Below are 11,740 nucleotides of genomic sequence, written 5' to 3' on the forward strand. Positions count from 1 at the left end.
TACAAATTGGAGGTTAATCGTTCATATTTATAGAAAAACTAATTTTATTGCTCATTAAATAATAAATTAGGGTTCAAATTTCATAATAGACGCCTATGGTTGCATTCTTCTCCTTCAAATTTCTGTCTTTGGTTCGACCATAATATCAGTAGCCGTGCTTGTTGTAACCGTGTTAGTCAATTTTGTCTTTTGAATTTTTTTGCTCCCTTTGTACATAGCAATACAAGGTTTATAATTTCTAAAATGTATAATTAGTTGTTTATAAGCTTTTTATAAAGGAAAATCATACAAATATTGATAAAAAAAACATGATATATAATTTTAAGACAAGAAAAATGTGATTAAAGAAAGTTTTTAATATATTTTTGCAGAGATTATGAAAAAGAAGATATTTAAATATTATCTACCATTGTTTGGAATTAATAAATTCCATAAAATTTTGTGAAATTCATTTATAGATCTAAATTTTATGTTTGGTATTGAAAACCAAATGAAATTTTAAATTCTATGAATATGGATATAATTAAATAAAATCTATAAAAAAAGATGAAATTTTCAAATGAATTCCTTATATTTAAACAACTCAGAAATTTATGACAAAACTATCTATCCCCTTAGCCTTTTAAAATTATTATGCTAATGGTACTTTAGAAAAATAAATAAATGAATTTTCAATTTTGAATTCATTACAAACATGAAAATAAATTTCATTTACAAATGAATTCATTTATAGCGAACGAAATTTATAAAAATCCAATTATTTGTTAATGTTTAGAATTGAAAAAATACTTAATTAAATTTATTGGTCGATGAATAAAGGAATTTTTGGTATACTCTGGAACTGTTAGTATAAGATAAAAAACCCATTTTAATTATAAATTAAAACTTTTGTAAAGTTAAATTTTACTGTCTATATAATTTTGAAATTTTTTCAAAGAAAATCCATTTTGGAAGTTATTATGCAAGAGCTTTCATATCAGTAAATTTCAAAAAATTGTGAAGCATCTAATATACAAAAAAAAAATATATATATATATATATTTTACAAATTATTTAAAACTATATATAAATTATTGATTACATATATGTAACAATTAAAATAAAGAGTGTATTAGGCAAAAGAGATGAGACTAAATTCAATTTTATTTTTTAAAATTTTATCGACTTAAAATTTTTATTTTCATATTTACCATATATATATATTTTTTAATATAATATATTAGGAGTTCCTTAAAAATTTCAAATCAATACAAATAATATAGGGAGGACATGACCTTCTTCTGAAGATAAAACATATAACAATATTATTATAACTAAAATAATTATTATTCGCTGATTTAATAAGAAATTCTAATAAAATTTGAAATTTGAATTTAAAAATATTAATAGATCTTCAAAGTAGCTAGCTAGATAAACTCTTTGAATCTCCTGTACATGGCCTAATATCTATGAACTAATTGTTTATGATGAACACACATAGGGTTTGAATCATTAAATCCAATGGAGGAACAGACCACACTATTAAGCTCTAAAAGACTCATGAATTGCACACATGTCCAAATAAAACACAAATACTCCACATAAAGTGAAGAGATCACAAACTCCACACAAAATGGAGATAAACCGCGAAAAATAGCATAAACATAAGTAATATAAATTATGTCGAATGGGCATAAATCTATAACGTGTTTAACAAAAAGAACATAAAAATTTGCAACAAAATCAAAAATAAAAGGGAGAAATTGTTACAAGAGACAAAAATCAGCCTCCTCCTATATCTATATATTAGTTTTTGTGTTTCAATGGAGAAAATAAAAGAAAATTCTAACCAAGAAGGAAGAAAGAACGCTGTGCACATTCCTAGTGGATTTTCTTATCCAATCTTAGTTGATTATGCTTTGATAACTAATTGCATCTCGTATTTACCATATATAAAAAATTAAAATTTTTATATAAAATAATTAAATTAAATATTATATTATTCAATAAAATTTAGTTGAACTCAAATTTATAATTGCTGTTGATTTGTATCAATGTGGTAGACTTGGTGGGGAAGTAACTGAAAATCAGATAAAAGGTTTCTTTCCTCCAAACACAGCCTTAAACTTCGACAAGTACTTCCCAATCCAACGGTTCAGAAACTTCCGCGAAACGTGTTCTACACTTCACAGCTCGAAAACTAGTTCGACATTTAAAACATTTGGGCTTTCAGAAATTTTTGTGTGCCGTTTGAGGTTCAAACTTTGGTCCCGACGTTCACGTCAGCGTTAAACCGCCGTTAAGAAATAGGGGTTTTAGAGCTCATGAAAAGGCAAAAGCTGTCTACAACGGCCTTTAACGGAGACGGTCGGTGCTAATATATTCGTTACATATAAATCTACTCTCTTCTATTGTATTATTCTCTCTCTCAGTTTCAACGGGCGAGGATTTTTCGAAGCAAAAGCGCTTTTGTTTTTCTGTTTTCTTCGCAAGAGAAACGTTTCATTTATCTTCTCTTCTCCCTTTGGCTCTAAAACGGGGACAGTTTCTATTTCTCTTTTTGTCTCTCTCTTTGGATGAGCTCGACTTCGATTCCCGCCACTTCAGAGGTCAGCTCCTTTTCACTTTCGCTCAATTATGTAGTTTTTGTTCAGTTTTTCAAAGTTGCTTTCTTTTTTATGGTTCTTTTGTATCTTCAGTTTTTGATCGTGTAATGTTTATTTGTTCGAGGTTTAAGTAGCTCTGATTCGGAAATAATATTTTTTTTAATAAAAACCCTAAAATTCGATGCAAACTTGATTTCTTTTGATCTAATTACTGATTTATAAGATCTGGGTTTCGTTTGTATCTGTATTTGGTGTTGTGGGATTGATTGTATTGGTCTAGAGTTGGGGTTTTCTAGGGTTTTGTTTTGTAGATTAGGATCACTCGTTGTTTAAGTTTTTATGCTTTCTGTTCTATTTGTATGATTAAATATTAGCATTAATTTGTTGGAAAATTTGGTTTTAGAGATGCTTATAGAAGAAAGAAGATGGATGAGGTGAAGATAGAAGAGTGCTGCCTTGAAAATAAGCAATTAACAGCGGCTTCCAGCTCGTCTCTATCTGAAGGAAGTGGCAGTGCTATTCTCAAGTCTCCTGGAGTATCCAGTCCAGCCACAGCTTCACCAACTCATAATAGGTCACTATTGAAACTCCCTTTTATTGTTTCTTAGCAAGCTGCGCTTTCTCTCACTTAGTGATTTTTGTAAGTCTAATTGGACTTGAGTGTTTTACGTTTAAATTTTACTTAAAACCCAAATGATGAATCTGGAATTTGGGTTGCAGGAGAACCACTGGGCCAATTCGGCGAGCAAAAGGTGGCTGGACTCCAGAGGAGGTATGCGTTTCTTGGATTTACTTTAACTCACACATATATCATAGAATATTTGAAAGGATTGATTATATTTAGAATTTGTTTATGTTTCACTTTTTCTCTAAGGTTGTGGTTTTCCAAGAAGCCTGTTGTGTCTAATCTGGAATAGCTTGATATTTTTGTTAAATTATTGCTCAACCTTATGCAAACCTTAATACCAAGCTAGTGGAATCAACTACATCAATCTTGTTCCTTCATTTCTGGGTTACATCTATAGAAAGATCTGGTATAATTCCTTTTTTTACCACTTCCTCCATTTCAAACTACATCTTCTTCTCAATTTCTTTTTCATTTTTTTAATATATTCAATCTGCTGTTATTGTGCATTAGCAAGTTTATGTGCACCCGTCCAAACCATCTCAAACACTAGGGCTGAATTGAGCTAAGCAAAACTTTGCTTGTTTAGCTTATTTATATACAAGATATCTTCGTATTTTTGTTTATTATTTTTTATGCATAAATATACTTTTTGAAAATTATTGGCCAAAAAAATAATTTTCAATAGTATAATAGTTAATGTTTACACATTTATTATAAAAAAGTATTATTATAGTTTTTGACATATCTATTTTAGTTTTTGAATAAATTTATGAACTATTAAATTTATTATGTAAATTGATTAAAAAAAAAAAAGTGTAAGCTCGATTAAACTCATCTAGGCTTGCGAGCTTTACATGAGCCTAATGGTACTCAACTCAGTTTGGCTTGGCTTGTTTAATAATGAGCCTAGCTTGATCTAGTCAAAGCTCGGCTCAACTTAATTCATTGTACCCCCTAAGTGCTCTTGACGCTGCCTCCTCAATGAGTGCCACTTCCACCTTCCCAAAAATGTGTTGATTCGTCATCTATTTCATATTTGCATTCCGCAATATCCATCTTAGGATCCATATTAAAGTATTACTGGCTTTGCAACTAACATATAGTAGTATTGATGTGTACATGTGGATCTTCAATTGGTGTAAATCATCCACACTTTCATATATCTGATGTTTTTGTTCAAATTATGTGTTAGTATTGGTGTATATCTGATGTTTTTGTTCAAATTATGTGTTAGTTGCTATTCGTTACATTTTTTTCCTTCAAGTATCTGTTTCTAATGATTTCAATATTTTTTGCAGGATGAGACATTAAGAAATGCTGTTGCTGCTTTTAAGGGGAAAAGTTGGAAGAAAATAGGTCCCCCTCTTTCTTTAGATGCCTCATGTTAAAATGCTTTAGCTACTGAGAAATGTGTTCTGGATTCTTGGAATATATTTCGTTATTATGTTCTGGATATTCAATGATGTGTATGAGTGCTGGTGCCTGTTAGCATAATGTGCTTGCTTGCTTAGCATAATACTGAAATGTGGAGAATAAAAAGATACATCCAAGAAAACATCAAGAAACTGACTCCCGTTCCCTGAATCTTAAAATTATTGTTGTCCAGGATATTTGACATACAACCAACACTTTCTGCATAGTATAAGGACATACATATTGTTACTTGCAAGCACTTGGAGCATACGTTGAGAAGATGCTAGTATTGCTTCTAAGTTAATATGGATAAATTGTATTTTCTCGTGCAATGAAAACTATGTTCTAGTGGTATTGACACATGCAGCTGAAGTTGGTAGAACATTCAGTGATCAAATGCTTTGGTAACAGAATTGTTGAGGGGAGTAATAAATGATTTTGTAGCATAAAAACATATATAGGTGTTTACCGTTGGTTTTTTACATACAATGCGTGATCTTACATGTAAATCATATCTGTCTGTATGCAGCTGAGTTTTTTCCAGATAGATCAGAAGTGCAATGTCTGCATCGATGGCAAAAGGTTCTTAATCCTGATCTTGTTAAAGGACCATGGACTCAAGAGGTAGGTGCGGGGCCAAATCTATGTGACTATCTTTTCTTGAAGGCTACAATTTAAGCATCGGGTGATTGTTTCTTCTTTTGGCTATAAAATCAAGCAGTGAAGTTTATTTTGTATTTCATTCTGCAGGAGGACGACAAAATAACAGAACTGGTCGCAAAATATGGACCTACAAAATGGTCAGTCATAGCAAAGTCTTTGCCTGGTCGCATAGGGAAACAATGCCGTGAAAGGTAACTTTCATAAGTGAAGATAATTAACTCTGGGTTGATTGTGCTTAACTATCCCTGCAATGATGAGTGGTGCATTCCATTTATCATTACCTTCCCCTCTTGGTTTAACGAAGGGCACATGAAAATCCCTTAGTTGCCAGTATATCCTCATACATAATGTTTTGCACACATGCTGACATCTATTTCTTTTTTATTTATCATTTTAAGGTAAAGCAACAGGAAGGGTGCAAAAGTTTTTGGTTGATTTATATATTCATTAAAGTCTTTGTTTCAAATGTTTGTATAGGTGGCACAATCATTTGAATCCTGATATTAAAAAGGATGCTTGGACGTTAGAAGAGGAGTTGGCTCTCATGAATGCCCATCGGATACATGGGAACAAATGGGCTGAAATAGCTAAAGTTTTGCCTGGAAGGTAGTTGTTCTTGCTTAATCTGTAGTTGTTCTTGCTTAATCTGTAAATGTCGGGTAAATATTAATACATAAGGTTTTAACTGGAAATAAAGTTGGTCAATTCAAGAACTCTTGATGTTAAAAAAAATTTAGCGTTCACATTCCTTTTAGTATGTTGGAGTCAGTAATATTTGTTTATTTATCTGGTGGTGCGATGTCAAAAGATTTTCAAGTTTATATGCAATTAGATGGTAAAGTCCATTGTCTCTCGCTTGCAGGATATGCTTTTCATTACCGACGATTATGCTTAAGAATCTGAAGTGTGAAATTCTATTTCTACTATATTTTATGAGAATTTTTTGTTTTGTCATATAATATTTGAATTTTTCGGGTTAAAGGTGAAGTTGTTGCAGTTTCAGTTGTTTGATTTAATTTTGTAAGAATGATGGATTCTGAATTTTGAAATCTTTTCATTTTATTATCAATGGTGTTTTGTGGTTATAGTTCTGTAATCTGGATGAAGTCATAAAGTAAAGAAATGACAAATAAAACTCTGTTTGGAAATTAAGATGGATCCTATCTTAACCTACTCTACTACATTTGTGGATGTCAACGAAATAACCCATCTCGCTCCGGAAAGGGAAAGGACGAGAGATTCATTGTCAGCACCAGAAAAGATCTCTTGATTCCTCGAGGCTGGGATGGTCCTTTATTAAACAGAATGAAGTTATGTTAAGTGCCTTAAAATTGCATTTTGTCCCACATTTTAGGTCATAAATGGTCTTTTGGCCCAGTGACCCTCTCCTTGTGCAAGGAGGGAGGCAATTGGTAAGAATCCTGATAGTGGGAGCTGTCTCATGGAAAGTTCTTTACGAACCATAAGCTAATAGTTGCATTTTATTCAACCTAATTCTCGAATTTGACTCAAATTTTGTTTGCACAGGACCGATAACTCCATCAAAAATCACTGGAATAGTTCCTTGAAGAAAAAATTAGATTTCTATTTAGCTACTGGAAAACTTCCTCCAGTTGTCAAGAGTGAGATAATTTTTTCGTCTCGAAAACCTTCTTCAGTTGCAAAGAATGGTATCCAAAATGGAAATGACAATATTCATAGGCCAACTGTCACCAAAACAAGTAAAGAATCAGATTCAACCGCGCAGACTTCATCAGGAACTACTGATGTATGCAAGCTAGAAGATGTCAAGGATCAGTTGGAGTCATCAGCTCCAAGGCGAGATATGGCAGCTTCTTCAAGTGTTCTTCCAAATGAATCTGCTGATTCTGAAGGGGTAGAATGTAAGCCCCAATCTTTTATTGCAGATCTTAGTTGCTGTAATTCAGAGTCACTACGGACATGTGAGAATTGTGGAATCAACTGTGAAATTGTTGAAGACAAAGTTATTGGGTCTCAATATGGTTGTTTGTATTATAAGCCACCACAGTTAGAAACTTATACTCCACTAGATTTGGATCCCTTTGTTATACATCATTTGCAGCGTGAGTACAGTTCTAGCCCAATGTCTTCTATTAGTTTCTTCACTCCACCTTGTGTGAAGAGTAATTATTTAAATGCTCAAAGCCCTGAATCGATATTGAGAATTGCTGCTAAGAGCTACCCCAACACTCCATCCATATTTCGAAAAAGAAAAATAGGAAGTCAAGTACACTCAGTTCCCAGTAAAATTGGGAAAGGAGGTCAGGAATCTGTTGAAGACAGGTTACAGAGAACTGAGAGAACTCCAGAAAAGATTGAGTCTCAAGATGGAAGTTCTTGTTACAGCCCTCATCCAGATGATAACACCATTGGATGTAACGGTAAAGCTTTCAATGCATCGCCACCGTACAGGTTGAAATCCAAGCGAACTGCTGTTTTCAAATCTGTAGAGAGGCAGCTTGAGTTTACTTTTGAAAATGACGGATGTGACGGTGCCAAATCTGTGGGATTATCTGCGAAAGGGAGCTCCCTCGTCAGTGAAGATTGTTCTCATGCAACGAAGATGGGAGTAACCTAGAGCATAACCTGTAAGTTACAATTTTACCTATCGGGCAAGTTCTTTTATTCAAAATTTTTGTTCAAACTATGGGTAGTATTTTTAATTTCTTTGCCATAGTTTTGTACTTTAGTTTCACCCTTACACTTTTAGGATTGAGGGTAAAGGTATGTAAGGAAAGGTAAGTGGAGGAGGGATACCCTTGACTTCTTGTTTGGGAGAGTTTTAATTTGAGAATTTTGAGAATTAAGGATAAGGAATAGTTTTAAACCCCAAGTTGGGGGGGGTGTAAGGAAGGTAGTAAACTAAATAAAAGATTACTGATGTGCTTGTCTATTACATCTTGCTTTATGTTGTTTAGAAACAAGGATATGTTTGTAGATATCACACTTCATTGTTAATTGTAATTAACCTTGCTCTGTTCCTCCCAAATTAACCTTGTTACTGTACGAGGAGGTTAAATTTTAACTTTCTTTCCCATCCCTTTGATAAATCTCCCTTTTCCTTACAAAGTGTAGAGGAATGCCTACAAGTAAAATTTGAGTGGGTGAGTGTCCCAACTAGAATTAAAGATCTTTGGGTTTATTTTGTTCATATCTTCTTTTGTTGTAAGCGCAAAATGAATGTTGTGTCCCAAGCCCACTTAAAGTGTCATTTGATACTAGGCAAAGATTTAGATGATCATTTATTCATTCCAATTCTAATAACCAACACATTGTAATCGTTGTATGGAAAGCATTTGCTTACAACCTTAACAAGAATACAGTGGAAAGTGAACTCAAATAAAAAGTTTATTTTATATATATTTTATTTCTAGTTATGGTTAATTCATTACTCTTCATGCCTAATATATACATAGTGATAGTACTTCTATTTTTTCACAAGACTATAGTAAACTTATTATAATAAGATTTGGATCGTGATAAAAAAAAAAGTCAATTGCCAATTAGAAAAGTTACACGTATAGGAAAAATGAAGTCAATGAATTGTAAAATTATTGGTTTTGTATTAAATGCCTAACCTAATGAGCTATATCCACTTTTTTCATGACCTAAACTGAGAAAATTAAAGAATTAGGTAAAATTATAAAAATACTAGATAAGCCTTTCTTGGTTACTAGCCTTTTGCAAAGAGCAACGACAAAAGAAAAGAAGTGTGATACAAATTCTTTTTCAATTACTCAAATTCAAGTCTCACCTATTAATTCTTCTTCAATTACGTAAGTGTTCCCAATGCAAAAAGAAAAGTCCGGGACATGCAACACACTACTTATCTTTCATTACATTCTTGTGGAAGATACAAGTAATAGGTGAGAGTTGAATTTGAGAAATCATTTCTTACCAGATATCCCAATAGTTTCTTTTATTTCTTTGTGCATCTTCCACAAGGTATGATGCTGCTAGAAAAACTGAAGGAATTTGTCTCTTGTTTAAAAGCATAATGCATGCACTTCACAACATCAACATCTGTATATTATAGTGAGGAGTTGTAATGCCGATAAACTTCTTAAGCATTTCTGCTTTTTCTTTCTTCTAGTATCATGAGTCAATAGTTAGAATTACCATAGACCTCCTAATCAAAATTAATGTTACAATTTGTATAGAAACCAATTGAGAAATGGAATGTTGATGTTTTCTAAGGCTTGTGCTCATTTTCTGCTTTTGTTTCTTCTAGTATCATGAATCCATTGTTATTGTTGAATTATCATAGACATCACTAATCGAAGTTAATGTTACATTTTGCATAAAAACCAATTGAGAAATGGAATGTTGACACCTTTCAAGGCTTGTGTTCATTTATGATTTTTGTTGGAAGTTGTGCCTGCATTCTTATGGAATTTGTTTATGCTGATTGTTTATTATTGAGTTATCATGGAGATCAAAACAAGAAAACAGAGTTTTCTAACTTCGCTTTTTGATCGACTTTCAGGGATCTAGAATGGACATACTCTTGAAAGGTTGGATGAACAGGGACAAAAATCATAAAGCTGTTCGATCTTGGTGGTAACTGGATTTCAAAATCATAAGGCTGGTTGAACAGGGACAAATTTGGATACGCTCGTTAATGCATGTCTTCAACACTGGTCTAAGTCGATCATCTTCCAATTTAGACAATTGCACCCCTTTTTTTGTGTACATGGGGGACTTCTGTTTTCCATTACACCACCCTGAGCCAAAACCACTGGCAGAAGACTTGTGGTATGTGTAGAATAAGAGATTATATGTCCCAATTGCTCTTGGGTAAATATCCACTGTAACAGCTTTGTACAGACCCCACTTTTAGAGAAGAAATGATGCTCAAGAGAGAAGCCTTTTCTTTTATCAAGTTTTTTCAGTTTAGAGAAGAAATGTGCAGTACTTTGCATGGATGTGCACTTTTCCCAGAACTGCTTATAGTGCACAATTGATTTTTGGGAATCAAAATGGGAATACAATTTTTTTTTTAGAACTTTATTTTTTGGTCATATAGAATAATTTGAATTTAGTTTGAATAATATCACAAAATAATACTTGCCTTTTTAATGCATATAGTGAGTGAAATACAAATCTACAATAGGATAGAAGCCTTCATTTTATATATAAACTTGTGATATACCAAGCATGGTGATTGACGGATTGTGTAATTTTGTGTTTTTTAATTGATTTACATGGACAATTTTTTAAAAAATTAAAGAACTTTTATTCAAAAATAATTTGCTTATGTATTTTAATTAAATAATAAAAAGTGAAATCATATGTTTCTTTGAAAAAGATCATATATCTTTGAATTCAGATTTCATCAGGTGTTGGATGGAATTGGGTCGAATGAAATATTACCCGCTTTTCTTATTATGCTTGAAAACCTAAAATTTTCTAACAATAATTAAAAATATTATATGGTATGACAATTAGAAGAGTCATTAACAATTTGTAAGCGCAAAAAAGGTTCAGACTATTGGCTGTAATATTCTAAGTTATATTCTTTTGTTTGATGTAGAAATTTTTTTAAAAAAAATAGATGAAAAACTTGTATATAATGATTTAAAATCTTAACGGAAAAGAAAGAGAGAGAAAAATAAAGACAGCTGTATATCTAGAATTACAATCAATAATTTAGAAATATAAGAAAAATACAAAATTACATTTCATGGATTGGATTTGAATCTGATTATGCTATATTCGTATCCAATTTATAAATTCATATCGATCCATCACTAAATGGATCGGATTTTATCCGCTCCATTCGGATCGGATTGGATTGAATATCCACTGGATCAGGTCATTTAATAATCCCTATCTTTATTATTACTCTTTCTATCTACAAATATAAATCGTTTTAGGAAAATTATTTTGTCTGCATTATAAATCATTTTGAAAATATCAACAAGTAATTACTATTTTTTTTCCCTTGTTTATGTTAAATGCAATAATTATTTCTATAATTTTTTAAAGAGTAATTACTGTGGTTAAATTAATAAATACTTTGATATAGTTTAGGAGAATTAATTGTTTTTTTAATTACCATGCAATATACAGTTTATATTCATAGACCGAAGAATTTTTTTTTTTCTTTTGGGATTCTCATATATTCAATTAAAATATTTATTAATTTTTTATAATTAAATGATGTATAAGAGGATTTAATTATAATGCAATAAATTTTAATGAACTAAAATTATATTTTAATTCTATTGGTTGTCATATTGTTGTAACTCCATTATTTAGTTAATAGTTATTCATTATAACTCCATTAAATTCCATTAATTCCATTAGTTTGTAACTCTATTATTTAACAAAAGAACTTAACATTTATTACATGCAAAAAAAATAATAAATTATAATAAAATCCATTACAATTCTATATTAAATTGCATTAGTTTGTAATTCGGATATT

At 31.4% G+C, this 11,740-nt stretch overlaps 1 protein-coding gene across 1 annotated transcript; it reads left to right on the forward strand.

Moving 5' to 3' along the window:
* Positions 1 to 2,358: 2,358 nt before the first annotated feature.
* On the forward strand, positions 2,359 to 10,315 carry MYB3R-5 (myb domain protein 3r-5). The gene is made up of 9 exons (XM_012219544.4): positions 2,359 to 2,588; positions 2,989 to 3,159; positions 3,306 to 3,357; positions 4,512 to 4,569; positions 5,156 to 5,250; positions 5,377 to 5,480; positions 5,767 to 5,895; positions 6,817 to 7,898; positions 9,797 to 10,315. The coding sequence occupies exons 2-8, from the start codon at positions 3,011 to 3,013 to the stop codon at positions 7,886 to 7,888; spliced, it is 1,659 nt and encodes a 552-aa protein (XP_012074934.1). The 5' UTR covers positions 2,359 to 2,588; positions 2,989 to 3,010; the 3' UTR covers positions 7,889 to 7,898; positions 9,797 to 10,315.
* Positions 10,316 to 11,740: the final 1,425 nt, after the last annotated feature.

Source organism: Jatropha curcas, chromosome 2, assembly GCF_041381405.1.
Source record: "Jatropha curcas cultivar XTBG-Jc1 chromosome 2, XTBG_Jcur_1.0, whole genome shotgun sequence".
Taxonomy (NCBI): Eukaryota; Viridiplantae; Streptophyta; class Magnoliopsida; order Malpighiales; family Euphorbiaceae; genus Jatropha; species Jatropha curcas.